At 38.5% G+C, this 22,063-nt stretch overlaps 3 protein-coding genes across 3 annotated transcripts; all 3 read left to right on the forward strand.

Moving 5' to 3' along the window:
• Positions 1-483: 483 nt before the first annotated feature.
• Positions 484-4,987, forward strand: LOC139478865 (uncharacterized). The gene is made up of 3 exons (XM_071261527.1): positions 484-545; positions 2,254-2,456; positions 3,030-4,987. The coding sequence occupies exons 2-3, from the start codon at positions 2,278-2,280 to the stop codon at positions 3,223-3,225; spliced, it is 375 nt and encodes a 124-aa protein (XP_071117628.1). The 5' UTR covers positions 484-545; positions 2,254-2,277; the 3' UTR covers positions 3,226-4,987.
• Positions 4,988-7,421: 2,434 nt separating this feature from the next.
• LOC139480393 (uncharacterized) lies at positions 7,422-9,165 on the forward strand. The gene is made up of 3 exons (XM_071263458.1): positions 7,422-7,446; positions 8,292-8,353; positions 8,905-9,165. Exons 1-3 carry the CDS (start codon positions 7,422-7,424, stop codon positions 9,163-9,165), a joined length of 348 nt encoding a protein of 115 aa, XP_071119559.1.
• A 7,803-nt stretch (positions 9,166-16,968) lies between these two features.
• LOC139479143 (uncharacterized) lies at positions 16,969-18,847 on the forward strand. The gene is made up of 3 exons (XM_071261924.1): positions 16,969-16,993; positions 17,833-17,894; positions 18,495-18,847. The coding sequence occupies exons 1-3, from the start codon at positions 16,969-16,971 to the stop codon at positions 18,753-18,755; spliced, it is 348 nt and encodes a 115-aa protein (XP_071118025.1). The 3' UTR covers positions 18,756-18,847.
• Positions 18,848-22,063: the final 3,216 nt, after the last annotated feature.

The following is a 22,063-nucleotide window of genomic DNA, read 5'->3' on the forward strand; positions in this document are numbered from 1 at the left end:
CATTTTGAGCACCCCTTTAGAAAAATGCACAAAATAAGATTCGAATGACGTCAACAATACACTGGTGAATTTTTGCACTTACCGAGTTTTAATAACTCGGTTATTCCTAACCCTAGGGGTAATAAAACCGTATGTGACGCAATGAACAAAGGTTGAAGTCATTGAAAACAACGGAGCGTGAACTAGCCGGGCAGCATGAAGCAAAACTTAGGATGCTCAGGGAGAATTACTGAAAATAATTTCATTATCCCTGGGAGCACGCTATTGACTATACATGAGGAACACTTTCTAATTTATAAATAATAATCATTGTTTTCTTAGTAGTGGGATTACCACTCCGATACACAAACATCGCCTATGTGGGCAACAAGTGAATCTTCCCGGCACGTTCATATTTCGCGGTAAGGAGTATGCGTTATGCCCTTCTGAATGTTTACAAAGAAAGCATCGTGGCGGAAACGGCCTTCACCTTGACCCGATGAACTCAGAGGTCTTTGTTGAAAGCGCGTCCCTTGCCATTTGCGAAGACTTATCGTTATAGACAGGTTAGTATGCTTGGTGTTGATGTTTCACGATATCGAATTGATATTTATGTTGATATTTTGTTCACATCACAAACTGCTTTCAGCTACAGTCACAATGTAGCCTCGGTTTTGTCAGTGAATTTGTGAACTCGATTTGTGGTCAATATTCATAAACAGTTTGCCGAGAACCGATTGCCGTTTGACAGGGAGGGTTGGTCAGTTATGTTTACATTTCAAGATCGAACTCACGTTCTACATAGATCTATGTGTCTAACAGGTTATCATGTCGTATATATGCGCAGTGCCTGTCAAAATGTATATTCAGTTTATTAATACATCACGCAGTTAGCAGCGGTTAGATACATGTGAAGCATAACAAATTACATTCAAACAATTTTCAGTTTTAATGTTGATACCAACTCAGTTTTTCTTTTGGGGGGTAATATTTCCCCCTGACATTGACACTGCTTGAAGATAAACTGTACGGCCGTGTGCACGGTCGAATAGTTCTGCTGACTTGGTAGTTTGTCTATCGACACGAAACAGGTGGACCCATGACTATCACAAACACTTGCATTGTATTACCTGTAGTTGCTTTGTCAAGATAAGGAATGCATTGAAGAGGGTTGGGTTCTCGTAAGACGACAGAGGCGAACAGAAGCTCTTGACACTTTAATATCAAAGGAAATGAAAAACAAAATGAATATTATATAGATCTCTGTATTTATGCATATCATGATAAATTGGCCATAGCGGAAATATTATGATTTAAAAAAGAAAAGGGATGGTTGTAGATTTATCTCAAATGGCAGTATGTATATGAGGAAATTACTGTTATGCAATGGGTGAGTGTATGATAACATTGATGATATGTATTATGCTCATGTCATGACAGTTATCGAGAAGACATAATTGATACTCCTTACTTTAGGATAATGTAAATATGTGTGACGTGTGTGTGCGTGCGTGCGAAAAAACGATGTGCAAACTGTATGAATCCGCGTAGGGGGTGTGTGAATGGGTGTGTGGATTTTGCATCAAGGTTCTTTACGTATGATCACGGACTTGTATCCGTGGTATGATACAGACCAAAGAAAGTGTATTGCACATTTTCATAGTTTATATGTTACACGTTCCATGTGAACATGCAGAGAAACTCCTGGGACTGTTTACAGCGAGGTGCTCTTGTAATCAAATCAAACAAATACTGTTTTAGAGTAACGTCCCTTTAATTGTATATGTCTTTCCGAATAAAAAAACCAAAAACAAAACATTTCCGGTTTAACAAGGTTTCACTGTATTACTCTGTCTTGTACAGGTATTACAGTTAATAGGATTCAGATTTATGTTCGATTTACCTGGTTATGTACATGAGAAATGACACTAGTTTCAGGGGTTAAATCAGCTCTCTATAAAGGGTAAATACGCATACATAGCTTTACATAGGTATACATACAAGGATGGTAGGGTAACCTAGTGGTTAAAACCTTCTTTGGATAATGGTTAACCAGGGTTCGATTCCCTACATGGGGCTCATTGTATGAAGCATTCTCTCTCTCTCTCTCTCTCTCTCTCTCTCTCTCTCTCTCTCTCTCAGTTGTCATCATTATTATAACGATCGGTCAGCAACTGTAATAATCATTTCCATATCATATTTCAGTAACCCATACTCGTAAACGGACATGTCTATATATCCAAAACGAATGTTTGACAACCATTTGTTTTGCAGGTAGCACTTCTTCACTTCTTTGCCATGGAAATCAAGGTCAACTTCAGCGTCTCAATGGTGATTGCAGTGGTATTGGCGGAAGCCATGAGCTTCCTGTGGTATAACAACAACTCCCCCTGGGGGCGGAGGATAGGTGACAGATATCTGATTACCGCCCTTGTTTCAGATGTTGGGCTTGTAGTTCTTCTCAAGTTCCTCATGGAGTGAGTACCTAGCTATAACACCTCTAGTAAAAGGCGAATCAATTGTTAACCTTCGGTCAACTTACCTGGTTTAGCAAACACTGTTCTGTGGACTGATTAATGTGTGAAATGCATTGTGCATATATTGTGTCCTTTCTGGACAGCTTTATCTTTTTATCTTAAATCGTTCAGGGGGTAGGGGGTAGGGGCATGAAAAAATGACAAGTTATATTTCTTTTAATATTTCTTTTTTTTATATATTTGAAAATTATTTAGGGAGGGATTGGCCATATGTTGTAGGGGGTGAGGCGGGGGTCATAAAAAATTGTTGCATGTATTTGGAGCAGGGTATACAAAATGTTACATAAAGGGCGGGGGGCACAAAATATGATACAGACATAAGACCAACCCCCCACATCCCCACCCCACTCAATTGCTTAAACATATCAAGTATGGGTTTGTCTGGTCGAGACTCGATTATCAGGCCATCGGGATATAGCTGGAATAATATGTTGCAGAATGTTGCCTTAAGCATCAAACAAACCAAAGCAAGCTTCCGAACGAACTCATTCATGTGAATGAATTTTATTACAGGAATTACTGGAGTGTCGGAAGATGGGAGGACGCCGCCATATTGTCCTGCTTCTTGACCCTTGTGTATATGACCTTGCAAGCTCCGCACATCGTTCACAACAGCAACAGTTTCTCTCACTGTTTCGCCCATTCTGTTCACAAGTTCTGTGTCATGTTCGTCATGTTGTTAGCCCTCGTCTACTTCAGGCATTACTAAATCTGGGAGAGGGACCGGTGGTCAAGTTGTCTGAGGTGCGCAATTCGCTGTGTAGAGTTATGTTCCCCTTTGGAATGCCAGAAACCTTTTCCCCCTGATTATGTTACTTGGTTTGTCAGCATCATACCGTGCTCGTGGATTCCACTAAAGTGGTAATATATCTGCATCACTGTGGACTTTCCTCCATCTTGAAGCTGACACCATGTGATGTAAATGAAATGTTGTTCATAGCCAGGTTAAACCAAACTCACTCAATAACAGACTGGCACAAGTGGACGCTTCTAGAAGGCTGGGAGGAGAACTTTACCAACCAACCAAACCCCCAGCCTTACTGAATATAAAACTGCGGTGCCATAAAACGTTCCGTTGAAGGTCTTATTGCGATATCCAGAGAAATTATGTTTGGCAAGTAAATGTGCCAACAAATACTCGCCCAATAGATGCTAATCTAGACCATGTAATGCTCTTTACCGGCCAACTGGCGTTATACAATCAAGTAGCAAACTCTTTCCTTAGCTTTGTGCCTCTCACTAGTCTTTGGATAGTTAGTGTCTTAGTTCTTAGTGTCTGTAGCGTTTCATTAATATCATAGTGGTCTTAAGGATCATTGTCGTTCCCCCAGTTGTAGCACCACAGTTTGACATCGCGGCATGGGACTAATCATTAGCTCATAGCGTACTCATTTATCATATCTTTATCAAGGAACATCAATATATCAATGTCTTCCTGAATCACTTCCAAATACGTTTCATTATCCTGAACTTTGAAGAAGGATTCCAGATCGAAACCGAAAACTTGACGGGTGTTGGAAAACAAGATGGCGGCTTCCACGAAACAGCCACCGGTTCTTGTTTTCGATCTGAACTATTGGTGGTATACTGGAACCGCAAGATAATTATTGCCTTTGAATACATTGGAATGCACATTTCTGTGAGGTTGATCCGTAATATGGCGTAATATAAGTTTATTCTCATAGCAAACTGCTAGTAATACGTAAGCGCCAGTTGGCAGTTAACGGAAACGTATTTGGAGGTGATTCAGGAAGATATTGATATATTAACACTCAAGAAAATAAGTGTCGATGTGAGGGATGCGTCATTTGGAGACTTTATTTCAGTTTTGTATTTTGAAACTTCTGGCTAAATGTTTGAGACTGTTGATGGGTATTTGTTGATAATTGATATAGTTTAAGGTTGTTTAGGGGCAGAGCTCCTAATTGAAATACGACATAGTTTATTACACCCCTGACTATGATCCTGTTCCTAGAACCAAGTGGTCCAGTACTATAAGGCGTTGCAACTCACTTTGCTGAGTTCTGTCATGGACCCTTACGTATTAGGTGTCCATGGTTCTGTCTTTATCTGTGCCTGAGTTCGAATCCAAAATTCGCCCGGAGTGTGATCCGTTGTTATCGTTCGTGGGTTTCATCAAATACGCAGCAAACAAACAAACAAACAAAACCTGCGTCACTTTTGGCTTTCTTCTAACACGTAACAAGATGAATGCGACCGACCATGTGATATTCTTTGTATTTGCTGCAGTAAAAACAAACAAAAGAACCCAAGCAATGTTCAAGGATCACGGATCATGCCCTAACCACTTACTGTTTGATGTTGTTTTGTGATAACCTGAGATACCTCCTGTATTTAGAGAGTCTTTTTGACATTATTTTTTTAACATCATTTAACTCTTTGATCTTTTAAAGTTGTTACTTGTTGTTACTTATAACAGTACTATGTAAAGCTGTAATATACTAAATGTCTTCTGAATAAAGAATCTAGATTTCGATGATATTTGTGTTGTTGATCCTGTTATATGGGTATTTACCTGTGTTAATGACACAACAGGGTTGATACAGGTATCGTATCAGATTTTAATGAGATTGCTGCCGTGCTCCTGTGAGCATCAGATAGTTACCATGACTGTACGTTCTGGTGATGAGACCCTCACACCTGTAATATCCTTCCACACAACTGGTTTGGACTTATTTAATATATGTATTTTTCCTGATCGATCATCAATTATCAGGTTTAAACTTTTGGCGAAGCCCTAACATTAATTTATGTCTTTCTTTAACTGAAATATTCATATGATATTTTATTACTATATATTTTTCTTAATGAAATGATATCTAATCAGGTGAATAAATATGAATAAAACATTATAGTTTACTGACCTCTGTGATGTAACTCGAGAAAGAGTTTGAGAAACCTTGATTCGGTTGTTTAAGTGTGAGTGTTTTCTGTATTTATGTCAATAAACTTCCAAAATGCCCAGTTGTTAAAGTCAAATAATATTGTTATCTTTTTATATATTGTCTATCTGGCCAAAATATTTAACTCCAAGATTCCATGTCATAATACAAGACATAATTTAAGTGGTCGACGAGAGAGGCGCCATTATTGTTATCCCGTGATCAAAACAAAGAGTTCAGCCAAGAAGCTAAGACAAGGAAAAACGCATGAGTGTATTTCGATTATGTTTAGTTCTAGCCCAAACCAATATATAAAAAATATATCCAACTCCAGTCTAGAATGACTTGGCAAGTCTACATTGCCTCAGCTCTACAATGAAATTAAGCATTGTTTGGGGCTCCATTTGTTTATATTCTATATTTTGTGGATATATATTTTTGGATAAGATAACTATATTTCTGGGACTAAATGTTAGTCTAGCTCCAGCCACGCCACGCCACGCCAAAGGTTATGAAATGTTTAGCGTAGACACAATACTAAGGATGTGAGCTCGAAGCTGCTTCAAGGCAAGATGACTTGTCATCCATTGTCGTGTGGGAAGCTATATGTTCCACAACTGACTCTTTCGCCTTGCTTACACCGTCATGCTCATCCAAATAGGCTTCCCCAGCTCATTTAAAATTGAAAAATTAAATCAGGATACCTTTCTTAGGTCTGTGTTCAATATGTACAACAGAACGCTTCTTGAGGCCCTTTGTTTCATTTTCCCCCAAAGGAGTTACAAAGAGAAATATATTTCGAATCATCATACGAACCCGCTGTTTCCGAATTGCCCTATCTGATTCTGCTCGTGAAATCCTTGTTTTAGCTGAAATGTTATATATGGGGTTTAATGGTGCATTTCTGCGAAGTGAATGGAGCGTTATTTACTATGATGTAATCAAACTGAGGCACCGTAAGGCCCCATGATCCTCAGCGAAGTGGCCTAGCTGTGGTTGCTGGTGGCTTATAGCCCGTGTTTTAAACAGTAAATGATATTTTGCCCAATATGTTTGACAAAATTTGTTTTTAAATATAACTTTGTATTCGTGATTTAATTGTACATATATCAATATTGTTCTCGTCGCTATATGTCTGCAATAATGCCGATGCGACAATAAATTTTAACTCTCTCACTCTTTTCGTGAGAGACAACCCCTCATGGATACATGATTGAGTTGATTTGCATATTATCCTTACCAAAACACGCGAAGCGTCATAACATATCCCCGTTGCCTCTGCCAGGTTTCAGAGAAAGGTGCATATAGGGAGATTCTGTGAGTCGTCTAGAGAAGGGGAATGGGGAACTCTAGGGTTTAGAGTGAGTGAGTGAGTGAGTATGGTTTTACGCCGCTTTTAGCAATATTCCAGCAATATCACGGCGGGGGACACCACAAATGGGCTTCACACATTGTACCCATGTCGGGAATCGAACCCGGGTCTTCGGCGTGACGAGCGAACGCTTTAACCAGTAGGCTACCCGACCGCCCCCTAGGGTTTAGAAGTGCATGATGTGATATAACTGACCAAACAGAATGTGAGTAAGTCTTAACTTGTAACCAAACCAAAAACAACCGTATGATTATAGTTACTGTCATACCTTAAATTTGACGGACCCTTACAAGCTGCTGGCTGACCAGTACCTAGCAACACCCAGAATCGTGACTGGAGGTATTAATGTAACACATAATTAAATTTGCTTTATTTATATTATGGCGCGACAAAACTACTCTCCTTGAAATACAGCCGAGCTCCGTCTCTATAACACCCCAGTGCAAGCGCAAATGAAGTCGGGAGCCAGTTAACTGTAATATCGCGTGATTGTACGAGACTTTATGTCTTCCTTGACGACGGTTGTCACTTTGATGTTACATCGACGCCATTTTTGATGCTACATCTGCACTTTGCTTGTCTGAAAGCGTTATTTTCCTATACTTTATTGCAATTCTTGAACCTGCCACCATGAATGCGAGCACTTATGTTCAAGGTACAATTCTAATTACGCTTCAGTAGATTCCGTACCTACATGTTGGTATATTAGTGTGATGAGTAGTGTGTATCATCATGTTCATGATCTGTCATGACTCCTGTACTGATCCACAAACACTTTGCATGCTTTAGGGGCTTAAGATGTTGAATGCAGGGCCCTTTGTGTACCTTGAACTTGTAAACATTATTAGAAAATGTGGGTTCTTTATGCGCCGTTCCTACCATGATAACATGTTCATTTGGTTGTAAAATTAATTTCGTAAATTTATTAACAGTGGTTTACATGAAGTGTTTGTGAGTCTTTGGTAGTGTTTTGGGTGGGAAGTGCCCCTACTGAAGTTACAAATAGCCGAAGCGGAACACACCCCTGCCCCCACTCCCTTTTTAAAATCCTGAAACTGCTCATGATTTCTTATAAACTCTCAGAATGTACACAGCAGTCTGAGTCCAAATCAATATTGTATGGCTAGGCGGAATCCCTTGTATTTTAGCAAATAGACTTAGTTTAGCAGTGAAAGGTAAACTGTAACTTATTATCCCATATTTTGTCTGAAGGGATCAAGTTCAGGTTATAAAGTAACAGGGAGATATACTTTGCAGTGTCTAGGCTAGCTGCCCTTGGTTATTACAATTACCTACCCTTTATCCAACATAAAACTGGAACATTTTGGAAAAGGAGAACCCCTAAAAGCTTAGCGATATACAACCTATCTGTCAGCACTAATAATTTATTAACTGCAAAATGATATATTATTTACTAGTCACCAGCCAAAGGTTAGGGACCAGCAACATACATTCTGGATGTTTAATACCCTGTATGTTTATTCTTCTGTTTCCCCACAGTTGATCGGATGATCTGGTTCCTCCAGCCTCTGTCCCAACTGACTTATCCTGCCCCTTGCCATGTAGGTGTCATAAAGGCTTGTCTTTAGCAATGCCTGTTTAGCACTTCCATGAGTTTTCACCGATAGTGTGTTAATAATATTTTCCTACCTTAAACCAACAGTATGCAATTAATAAAACCCTATTATGAATGTTGAGAGTACTTTGGTTCAACGACTTCAGTAATTCTGTTTGTCACATTTGTATTTCCAAGAATATCCTTCAAGTCATCATCTTTACTATAGATGCTCATCATGTCAATCACTGGATTGTCTAGTCCAGACTCGATTGTTTACAGACCGCCGTTTTGAGTGCGCCGTTTTTAAACAACAAACAAATATTTACCTTTCGGTATCTACTATATATATATATATATATATATATATATATATATATATATATATATAAAAATATATCATATTTATTTCCCTTGTTTCTTTTTTCACACCTTTTCTATCTTTACCACCATAATCTTTTATTTGCTGCAATAAAATTCAATGATTGAATAACCTTTTCCATCTACATAATATTCTTTCCTCCCATTCCATTCTTTCCACTACCTCCCTATCTATAGCAACCCACTTCAAAGTCCCTGACCATCCCTGCCCACTTGTCTCACCTGCCCGTCCCACAGACCCTTCGCCCCAGCACTGTCCCTTCTGTGTCCCTCACTATCGCTGGTCAGTACATCGTGGACGACACTGACTTTGTTGAAGTAGATCTCGTGGATGAGGAGATCATCCAGTCAACCCACTCCTTCCTGAAGGCCTTGCTATCCAGGGTGGCCAACTTCTTCAGAAGAGTCAAGAGTGTGTTTAAGAAGAAGGATGATTAGGCAGTGAACTCTGAACACTTATGTATATACTTATATTCAAAACATTTATGAATCATTTTAGGACTGTTGAGGCATTTGTTACAATATTTGGGAAATACATAAAATTCATCTCTGTTTTTTTTTGTTTATTTACTTTATGTTAATGAAATACATTATTTGTTACAACATTTTGTTTTGTTTTGATTGGTTCATTTTCTGCTATTTTATGGCTATGTTCTAGACTAACGCAGTGGCGCAGTCGTCTATAATGGCGCCGCGATTCGCTGTGCAGAGTCGCGTCCCTTGGGCTTGCTAGAAACCTATGATTGTGGGTTCGAATCCCTGTTCGCCCCGATTATGTTTCTAGGTTTGTCAGCACCATACCCGTGCTCGTGGGTTTCAACGAAGTGGAAAACGTTTCAGACCTGCATCACATCGGGCTTTCCTCCCACATTAAGCTGATACGCCGTGATATAACTGGAATACTGTTAAAAGCGGCGTTAAACACAACTCACTCACTCACTCACTCTAGTCTAACGCATGGTGATCACACATGTCGTACATAAACAGCTGGTACATCTGGGACGGCACGCAGATGCACCATTTGAACAGGTGTTTAAACTATTTAATTCTTGAAAGAAATTAATATTCCAAACGTCACATCCACTCACATACTGGGCAGTTTACACGGGCATTACTTAATCTTCACACAAGTGTTTTTAGGATAATAAATATGTGAAACTCATGAATTAGTGAGTCCTCGTTTAGGACTCTTGAGGCATTTGTTACAATATTTAGGAAATATATTACTTGCAAAATGTTTGGTAATAATCAAATCATGGAGTAGAAAGTTGTACCACGAAGAATACATAAATTCTGACCACCATGGGAAATTAATGCAGGGAGTGTGGCAGACGTTGTACCACAAATCATTTTGTCGAGTTCTTTCCAACACTGGATTAATGTCATGGCCCCACAGCATCGTGTTTCCAAGGTTCCAAACAATTGTTACACGCACGCACGCACGCACGCACGCACGCACGCACGCACACACACACACACTGTACCATGAACACTGTACCATGAACATACAGGCTGACGAAGATGAATAAATCCTCTGGTTGCAACATTTCTTGTTGACTAAATGGTCTACATTTTGGTACAGTTGCAATATGTTTCATCTTTGACAACCAGGCTGTTCCTGGTAGGCCCAGGATACAAATCAAACATGTAAAATGAATTTAAAACGAATGAGTGAGTTACGCCGTTTTCAGCAATATTCCACGAATATCAGTGCGGGGGACACCAGATATGCGCTTCACACATGTACCCATGTAGGCAATTGAACCTGGGTCTTCGGCATGAGGAGCTAAGCCTTTAACCAATAGGCTACCAGCCGCCTCCTGTTGAGAAGGAGCGTATCCATCTCTGGCAGTCTGTGTTCATGGTTCAGTGTGGACAATAATATTTTGGAGGCTTGGGAACATTTTGTCATAACATCCTGACATTGATTGGAATAGATGCAAGAACTCGGCTAAACGGTTATGATGCAACGCCTATCATATTTCATCCATACATTTCAACATGGATATCACCTTGGTGAGGTGAGGTTAGGTGAAATGGGCATTAACGTCGCGCATATTGCGACGTTCATGCACGTGTGTGTGTGCACATGGGCTGCTTGAACTAGCCGGTTTTACAGTGCTAGTCCACTGAGAAAAAATGCCGCAGTTTAACATTGACACCCCATTCAGACACAGTATACTGACTCCGAGCCGACCAGTCGACTACCCGACCAAGGTGAGCTTATGCCATACCGTGGCGTCCGTCATCCGTCTATCATCCGTCAACAATTTATTCAAACGACTTCTTCTTCTGATCCACTAGTTGGAAATTAACAAAATTAGACTGGAAGCATCCCTAGGTGGTGGGGATTCAAAATTGTACAAATGGTGGGGCTGACATCCCAACCCCACCCGCCCCCAAACTGCTGAGGCGTGGGGCCAAATAGGGGCAATTTGGCTATATTGCTTTAAACGACTTCTCTGGAACTAAGAGAATGATATCAACCATATTTGGTTGGAAGCATTCTCGGGTGGTGAGAATTCAAAATTGTACAAATGGAGGGGCGTTTGGTGTTAATTGTCTGATCTGACGTATGGTTCCTGTAGGAAGTGACAACATGGAGACAGTGGCTTGCGGTATATACAGTTTTACTTTATACATGTAGATATATACATACAAAAGACACTTTGTGACAGGTCAGCACATAGTGGTTGTGGTTGTTGTCTTGGTGCCCCGGAGCACCCAGCCTAACCCTAGCTAGGCTAAGGGTAAGACCTTTCTTTCTCTCCTCTCTGGACCAAGGCTTATATAGCCAAGGTCACCTGGCATTTAGTAAGTAATAAATATAAATGTAAACAGTAAATCATCAGTGACATACTTGCACATCTTGTTCAGGATGGCAGACGACGATGTACACAAATATGGGGATTAAAAAATAGGATTAGCATCTTATAAATAACAGCAATTAAGTGTTTCAAGGCATAAAGATGTCATGGCTCCAGGGTAATGAGCCTTTGCAATTAAATGTTCTTCAGACAATGGGTGTCGTAAATCAGTCGCTATGACAATACCTTTGATATGATTTATCCTGGATCTTAACATGGAAACGGTTCAGATCTTTATTCCACAGTTGTATCTAGATAAATACGAGTACACGTTCATGCTGTCAGATTTGCCATCCACCCATATTAAATGCTGACAGAATCAAAATTACGAAATATTTGGAGTATTATATACATGTACAAGGCAAATGTATATTTTGTCAATATCAAGGTGCGCGATACAGGCCCTGTGGGCCTCTTGTTCTAATTACTTATCGATCATTGATTACCAGTTTTGAATTTTTAACGAAGCTTCAACATTAATTTATATTTCTTAAATTGAAATATTCATATCATGATATTTTGTCATAATCGTGACGTGTTGTATGGATGTACATATATACCACCACAATATTCCGGATATTATGGCAACAAACTTAAGAAAAATGGTATTATTGAATTAGAAGAGTTACTGTTAGATATGATCCTATATTATTGATAAGAGGTGATCTGAATTCTAGAACAGGTAATTTACAGGAAGTGTTTCCTACTCTAGCATATAGAACAGAGCGAGATGATGTACGAGGGCCATTCAATATATAACCAGCCTAACCTATTTGCTACAGCTCCTCACTTCTTCTTTTTCCACATAACCACCATTGAGGTCTATGCACTTTGTCCAGCGATGTGTGAGAGCTAAAAGCCTGTTGTGATAGAAACCATGGGGTTGTTTGTGTAACCACCCCTCCACTGCTGTCGTAAGTTCATCATCGGACCGGAAATGACGTCCACGCAGTTCTTTCTTCAAGTTTGGGAAGAGAAAGTAGTCGCTTGGTGCCAGGTCTGGTGAGTAAGGTGGATGAGGCAATACTTTGAACCCGTTCCGCTTCACTGCGGCAACTGCAAGTCGACAGGTTGTGCACTCTGGCATTATCATGTTAAAGCAGCACACCTTTTGTGATCTTTCCACGACGTTTGGCAAGAATAGCAGTCCGCAAACGGTCCAGGAGATCGGAGTAGTACTCTCCATTAATAGTCTGGCCACGTGGCAAGTAGTCAATGAGCAAGACCCCTTTGGTATCCCAAAAGATGGTTGCCATGACTTTGCCAGTCAATGGTTGAGTCTTAAACTTTTTGGGACGGGGTGAAGCAAAGCCAGTCCACTGCTTACTCTGTTCTTTGGTTTCTGGGTCATAGTGGTGTACCCAGGTTTCATCACCAGTAACAATTCTCTCCATAAAGTTGTCTGCATCCCGACTGCATTGCGTCAAAAGTGCCTGACACATTGACGCACGTACAGCCTTCTGATCATCACTCAGACATTTAGGGACCCATCGGGCAGACAGCTTCCTCATACTCAGACGCTCATGCAAAATGGTACGGACACTTCCCTCTGTAATGTCCAAGGCCGTGGCCATTTCTGACACCTTCATTCGCCTGTCTTTGACAACCAGTTGTCTCACAGCTTCACTGGTTTGGTCATTGGTCACCTCTACAGGCCTGCCAGGGCGTGGCTCATCTTCCAGGTTCACCCGACCCCTCTCAAATTCTGCACTGTCACCATAAACAACTGACAATTCTTCATGTATCTCCTTTCCCGGTTTCCCTTTTAAGTAGAGGTACCTAATAGCAGCCCTGTATTCAACCTTTGACGAAACTTTGGCAGAATCTACCCTTGCCATCTTTATAGATCACGTGTGTGACTTCAAATACAATTTCCTCAGTGAAACGTTGTCTATGCACGTGACATACATTGGTGCACAGCACGTGACAAACATGCAACCGTTAAGATCTGGTAAATAGCTTAGGCTGGTTATATATTGAATGGCCCTCGTAGATAAGATAGAGATGGATGAAAGGATATCCGAGGATAACGTCATTAATACTTTCGGAAAATCTTTAATTGATCTCTGCATATCCCTAAGTATTTATATTCTCAATGGGAGACATGGCACTGAGTCTAAGACAAGTAGTTTTACATTTAATGGGAGTTGCGGGAGTAGTTTAGTTGATTATTGTTAGACGTCTATAGAAAATAATGATTATGTAAAATAATGTAATGTTGAAAATAGGACCGAATCTAGTCATCTACCAATATCATAGTTATGAAAACAATAGGATTATTTGATGAGAAGTCGACCAGTTATATGGAGCAAAATATATGGAGTGATGATAAAGCAGGGGAGTTTGCTTTGAATATATCATCTGACGAATCTCTTGACCAAATAGAATATACTCAATCTATCATACAACATAATGTTAACGAATCAATTGAAATTTTTACAAATGTAATTCGTAAAGCAAGTAGTTGTTTCCGTAAAACTGTTAAATGTCGAAACGATATAAGCCAAAAATCGTGGTTTGATAACGAGTGCAGAAAGGGAAGAAAAGAAGAGAGACGTGCGCTTAGAAAACTACGTTGCCAAAGAACAACTGTTAACTTTAGAAACTATAGATCGGTAAGAAATAAGAATAAGGCTATACGGAGAGAAAAACAGATCACATTTAGAAAACAGACTGTAAGATATCTAGATAATTTAGTAAAACAAGACGGAAAAACTTTTTGACGAAAAATTAGAAGTCGTCGGTATCAACATACTCCATGTAATATAAAGATAACGGATTGGTTTGATCATTTTTCAACACTGCATAGTGACCATATAGAGATTGATTGTGATATTAACATTTGTATGTCAAACAAATGTGAAATGAATTTTGATGATGATTATAACAGGGAAATACGCAACGATGAACTTATAAAAGCTATCAGCAATCTTAAAAATATTAAAGCGCCAGGTTTAGATCAAATTTTAGGGGAATATGTGAAAGCAGGACAATGTTACTTTATTCCTTATCTCCTTGATTTATTTAGTTATCTCTTTAAAAAAAAAAAAAATTCCGGATCCGTAGAACATAGGTATAATTCTTCCTCTGCATAAGAGTGGTGACAAAACAAAGCCAGATAACTATAGGGGCATCACTTTAATGAATGTATTAAGCAAACTCTATACATCAATCATTAATAATAGATTAACAATTTGGGCAAATAGTTCTAAGAAAATATCGGAGGAACAAGCTGGCTTTCGCGAAGGTTACTCTACTTCTGATAATATTTTTGTTTTGAATGTTCTAATCGACAAGCATTTGTCTAAGCGTAAAGGTAGATTCTACGTCGCTTTCGTAAATTTTAAAAAAGCGTTTGATTCAGTAGATACAAAATATTTATTATATCTCTTGGAACATATAGGTCTATTAGGAAATATGTTTGATGCTATTAAATCTGTGTATGAAAAGGTTAGAAATACCGTAGAGTCTAATGGACAATTTTCAGATACATTTGAATCTCACATAGGTTTAAAACAAGGGTGTGTTTTAAGCCCCTTATTATTTTCTCTGTATATAAACGAACTCGTTCATACTTTAGACAACGAAAACGTTAGAGGTGTACAATTTATTCCTGAATATATAGAATTGTTGATACTTTTATTTGCAGATGATATTGTATTGTTTTCAGATACGATTTCAGGTTTACAAAACCAATTAAATACTCTCAATAAGTATTGTTACAAATGGAAATTGACAGTTAATTTAGACAAAACAAAAATAGTGGTATTAAGAAAATATGGAATTTTGAAAAAACACGGAACGATGGACTTTTAATAACCCAAATATCGAAATAGTAAACACTATTAATATTTGGGTGTTATGTTTTACTCAAATATGAATATGATAAAAACAGTGAAATACACATGCCTGAAAGGTAAATTAGCACTTTAGGAAATTGATCATTAAATTACCTTGGGTGCTTGTCTTATGACATATTCTTTAAAATATTTGATGTAAAGATTAAGCCTATTTTATTATACGGTGCAGATATTTGGGGCACCAATACATTTGATCCACATGAGAAAGTTCAGATTTATGCATGTTAAAGATTTCTTGGTTTACCGTCACAAACTCCAAATGCTATGGCTGTGGGAGAATGTGGTAGATACCCGTTATATGTTGATTCATTTGTGCAATGTATAAAATATTGGCTAAGATTAATACACGTCAGATGATAGAATACCAAAAAAGTCGTATAATATGTTAAAACACTTAGATGAATGTGATAGGAGAAATTGGGTAAAAATGTTAGAGAATCTTTATGTTTGATAGGTCTCTCAAGGTGTTGGTAATATTGATTATTTAATAAGCATGATTAAACTTAGATTAAGAGATATTTCTTTTCAAGAGTGGCAAGCAAAATTAAGAGAAAGTACAAGATTCGATAGTGTTACAGTAAATACAAATTTTCATTAAATGCTGAACGATATGTGTATTGCAAAACATATTTAATGCATAGAAGGTACTTAGCTCTTTTAAGAACTGGAGGTGCAAACATTTACATAAATGTTGGAAGATGGAAAAATGTTAAAAAAAGTAAACGAATCTGTCAGAATTGTAATTTAAATGAGTTAGAGGATGAATTCCACATAATAATGAAATGCCCATGTTTTAATCATTTGAGAAATCTTTTTGTACCAAAGAAATATTTAAGGAAATGCACATCCAAATGTTTTGTTAATTTAATGAATGATTATGATCCAGCTAAAGTAGAAAACTTGCTAAAATTCTGTAAAGCTTCACTTGTGAGGAGAGCATGTTATCATTAATTACTGTACACTATGTTATCATTGAATATATAAGTATGATGAACCAACATCACCTTGATGGAAAATTTGTATTTTTGTTTACTTGGTATACTTTCTATATGGGCCTGAGGCCTCAAGTACAAATAAACAGATTGATATACCAGTCTCCGTGAGGTCCCAGTCAGAAAAAATCTTGAGCACCCCATATATTGCTGGTTATGAAAATAGCCATAGTATGATTATAGTCACTGTCGTACCATAAATTTGACGGACCCTTACAAGCTGCTGGTTGAATAGTAACTAGTAACACCCAGAATCATGCCTGCAGGAATTTATTCAGCTCATAATTAATTTTACTTCATTTATATGATGGCGCGACTTTACTTCTCTCCTTCTCTACAACACCCCAGTGCAAGCGCAAATGAAGTCGGGAGCCAGTTAACTTTATTTTGTAATATCGCGTGATTTTACGAGACTTCATGTCTTCCTTGACGTTACATCGACGCCATTTTTGATGCTACATCTGCACTTGGCTGTTCTGAAAGCGTTTTTCCTATCCTTTATTGCTTCTTGAACCTGTCACCATGAATACGAGCACTTATGTTCAAGGTACAATTCTACGCTTCAGTAGATTCCGTACCTACATGTTGGTATTTTAGTGTGATGAGGGAGTGTATCATGGCTCCTGTACTGATTTCAAACACTGCATGCTTTAGGGGCTAAGATGTTGAATGCAGGTACCTTTGTATACCTTGAACATATTAGAAAAAGTGGGTTCTTGTGTCTTTTACATGTCATGACATTCTTTATGCGCCTTTCCTACCATGGTAACATGTTGATTTGGTTGTAAAATGAATTCCGTAAATGTATTTTAACAGTGGTTTACATGAAGTGTTTGTGAGTCTTGGGGAAGTGTTTTGTGTGGGAAGTGCCCCTACTGAAGTTACAAATAGCCCAAGTGGAACACACCCCTGCCCCCACTCCCTTTTTTTAAATCCTGGATCTGCTCATGATTTCTTATAAACTCTCAGAATGTACACAGCAGTCTGAGTCCAAATCAATATTGTATGGCTAGGCGAAATCCCTTGTATTTTAGCAAATAGACTTAGTTTAGCAGTGAAAGGTAAACTGTAACTTATTATCCCATATTTTGTCTGAAGGGATCAAGTTCAGGTTATAAAGTAACAGGGAGATATTCTTTGCAGTGTCTAAGCTAGCTGCCCTTGGTTATTACAATTACCTACCCTTTATCCAACATAAAACTGGAACATTTTGGAAAAGGGGAACCCCTAAAAGCTTAGCGATATACCATCTATCTGTCAGCACAAATAATTTATTAACTGCAAAATGATATATTATTTACTAGTCACCAGCCAAAGGTTAGGGACCAGCAACATACATTCTGGGTGTTTAATACCCTGTATGTTTATTCTTCTGTTTCCCCACAGTTGATCGGATGATCTGGTTCCTCCAGCCTCTGTCCGAACTGACTTATCCTGCCCCTTGCCATGTAGGTGTCATAAAGGCTTGTCTATAGCAATGCCTGTTTAGCACTTCCATGAGTTTTCAACGATATGTGGAACACTTTTGTGTACTGGTCCCTGTTTTCAATAAAGCTGTAACTGAATGTTTATACTGTTTTCCTACCTTAAACCAACAGTATGCAATTAATATAGCCCTATGCCAAATGTTGAGAGTACTTTGGTTCAAAGGCTTCAGTAATTCTGTAAAGTTTGTCCCATTTGTATTTCCAAGAATATCCTTCATGTCAACATCTTTACTATCAATGCTCATGATGTCAATCACTGGATTGTCTTAGCCCAGACTTGATTATTTACAGACCACCGTCATGTAGCTGGAATATTGCTGAGTGCAGCGTTTTTAAACAACAAACAAACAAACAATCTACCTTCCCTTTGCATTATCTACCTTTCAGTATCTACTATTTATATCATCTTTATTTACCTTGTTTCTTTTTTCACACCTTTTCTGTCTTTACCACCATAATCTTTTATTTTCTGCAATAAAATTCAATGATTGAATAACTTTTTCCATCTACATAATATTCTTTCCTCACATTCCATTCTTTCCACTACCTACCTATCTATAGCAACCCACTTCGAAGTCCCTGACCATCCCTGCCCACTTGTCCCACCTGCCCGTCCCACAGACCCTTCGCCCCAGCACTGTCCCTTCTGTGTCCCTCACTATTGCTGGTCAGTACATCGTGGACGACACTGACTTTGTTGAAGTTGATCTCGTGGATGAGGAGATCATCCAGCCAACCCACTCCTTCCTGAAGGCCTTGCTATCCAGGGTGGCCAACTTCTTCAGAAGAGTCAAGAGTGTGTTTAAGAAGAAGGATGATTAGGCAGTGAACTCTGAACACATATGTATATACTTATATACAAAACATTTATGAATCATTTTGGGACTGTTGAGGCATTTGTTACAATATTTAGGAAATACATAAAATTCATATCTGTTTGTTTTTGGCTGTTTTCTTTATGTTAATGAAATACATTATTTGTTACAACATTTTGTTTGTTTAGTTGTTCCTTTTCTGCTATTTTCTGGCTATGTTCTAGACTAACGCATGGTGATCACACTTGTAGTCCATAAGCAATTGCTCCACTCTGTCTCTGACATCTTCAATGTTGTCGTGGTGGACTTCAAGCAACATATGCTGATCCTGGCAGGCTCGCCAAGTTGTCAGCCTCACAACAATATACCCTAAAACAGAGAGGGAGAGATGTCAGGTCACCAATTAGTTTCCAACGGCATACAGCCCCAGTCTCAATCACAATGCACACCGGAATACATCTGAACACATATCAGAAATAGTTTACCTAGTGACACTTTTCCAGGAAACATAATGACCTACCAGGTATACTTACTTAAAGCACTTTGTGAACTTCAATGTAACTGTTTAGCTACTGCTGATACATCAGTCTCAACATTCAAGATGTCTCCAATAATCATAATACACACCTGTAACAGGAATACAGTATTTAGAATACTACTTGCATAAACAGCCTTCATACATATTATACCAAAATTACTGTTTCTATTACAAGTTTCAGCAAGAAAAAACAATTCTCATAATGGAAATAATACATGCAAATAGTCACTTTTACACTATTCCATTAGGCTAAATAAAAAAACATTACTTCCGGATTGTGTATTTAATGCAACAATATGCATAATTTGACCGATCATTGATTACATATTTGGATATTCAAGTCTATTACATGTAAATAGAATAAAAGTTCAACAATGTTAACTTATTACTGTATTCGGCCTAATGAGCACCACGCTCTACTAAGCACCCATGGCGGTATTTGCTAATATATTGGCTAGTGAACAATCACAATTCCTTCCAAATGATCAATGTACACAAGACTTATTTATTCGTTTATAATACACACGTGTGTTATATGCACCCATATGTAAAATTATGTTGTAAATTAAATTCTGGAAAAATATATCTGTCGTGTATAATACAAACAGACTTTTCTTTTGTATTATTTCAGGCTGAATACAATAAAAAGACTGCATGGAGCGGTCATAATTCAAAATCAAAACAATAACAAACATGTTCCTCAATGACAGGGACATGTGCTTTTAGGAACGTAACAAGATGAGGGTTACTTCCCCTGAATCTAGCCAATGCCGTCACGTGGCCCCTGAAAATAGGTGACAACCAGAGTTTTACAGCATTGGCGATTATTTAATGTTAAAAGTTCAAAACAACAATTCTATTCCTGAACCAAAACTATTAGAAAATGGGAATCACATTTCTTAATTAGTCAAAAAGCCTGTGAAACACAATCCGTCAATAACGGAACGTCTAAAGCTAACCACAAGGTTTCTGCTTGTTTTGATAAATCGAAAATACAATAAATATACGATGCTACCTCTGAGAGAATACCTAGAACCTATGTCCTAGCATTGTTATCTTCAATATGTGATACAAGACGGCCTTATTTGGACCAATATTATTGCATACATACCTAACACAGGAAGAGAGAGAGATATAGATGTCAGGTCACCATTTATTTTCCAACAGCATACAGCCCAAAGTAAACAGGCAATTTTGATTGGTCAGTTGACCTTTGGGTGGTAGCGCACCCACCCAAAGAGTAACTTCCCTTTGACCATGGACATTATCATTATTTCACTTTCTTACATTTGCCCCCCCTAAAAAAAGTCGACCCGACATTTCAACAGATATGTATGCGAACTACAAATACACCTTCAAAAACAGTTTTGAAAAGATATTAACAGTAAGCGCTGTTTAAATTATTAAGACGTAAGTTCTTCAGTAGTTGCAAAATACCACTTTCAAAGTGTACAACCTGTAGTTTTACATACATCATGATATTTGACACTGAAGGCAACAATACTGCTAGATGTCCAGTCAAACAATACTGCAAACCTTTTACTGTTACATATAGTTATTCTAAGTGGAAATACCTTTTGTACTTCAGACTGTACTAAATACAACAAACTTGGATGTCTCTTCCCATAAGGCAGCCCATACATAAAATATCAAGGTCATACCATTGTGCTCATAGTGAAGTTTCAATGTTAGTTCATCACTTGTAAAGGTCGCTCTTGATGGAACCATGGGTAATGTATCACTGGTGTTAACAGTACTTGGTATGGGTAATACCATGAAACAGGTACCACGGGACATGTAAGTCGCAAAAGGTTCAGGTTTGTTTTCTGATCACATTCAGTTGGGTTTTCTTAGTTGACATATGACAGGGACATTTCTTTCGTCGTCTTGGACGTCGTTACTTCCTCACCTCCGCTTCATCATCGGCATAATGAAAATCTGTGGACTCTTCCTCACTCTCTGTTGATTGTAGCTGTAGATCTATTTGGTCACAGGTCCTCACAGAATTGTCACCATCTAGTGACTGCTCACCTGCACTCACATCAGTATCATCTTGATCCTCAACACTATAAGAACCATGATCCATCGACCGACTTGATACTTGGTGTTGTGTTTCATTGGCATTTTCTGACGCAGCAAAATACCTTTCAGGATGAACTTCCTTTACATCGATCTCCACTTGGCCACTGCCTTCTGAAGAATCACTGTCCATCCCTGACTGCTCATAATCGACAATGTGCTTTTTCATCCGGAGCGTTTGAGTTCCAGCTTTCTGGGCTTTTGCTCTGTCAACAATCTTGTCAACTGAAGATCCATCACAAGGAAGCAACATGTTTCTGTGTAGAACTCTAGTCCATCCAATTCCATCTTCAGGGCTCTTTTGATGTCCTCAGCACTAAAACGATGGAAAGTAGGCTTGCAGCTGGAAGAGAAGACAACTTCAGAAAGACAAGTGTGGTCATCAGTGATTGATTAAATCCAGACAATGTCACCCTCTTCCCTAGCATTGGTAACCTGAATTGACATTTCAATTGCTTCTTGATTTATTTCACAGACACACTCAGTCATATACTGGTCAATATCTAATGGCATTCTGCTCAGTCCATCTGCATCAGAGTTCTTCTTCACAGGCTTGTATTTAATTGAAAATTTATAGTCAGCCAATTCTGCTACCCATCTGTGTCTGGTACCATCCAACTTAGCTGAAGTAAGAATAAAAGTCAGAGGGTTGTCACTAAAGACTGTGAAGAAGGGTGCATAGTACAAATAGTCCCTGA

This window comes from Haliotis cracherodii, unplaced genomic scaffold (genome assembly GCF_022045235.1).
Source record: "Haliotis cracherodii isolate W230 unplaced genomic scaffold, xgHalCrac1.p SCAF_4, whole genome shotgun sequence".
In the NCBI taxonomy this organism is placed as follows: domain Eukaryota; kingdom Metazoa; phylum Mollusca; class Gastropoda; order Lepetellida; family Haliotidae; genus Haliotis; species Haliotis cracherodii.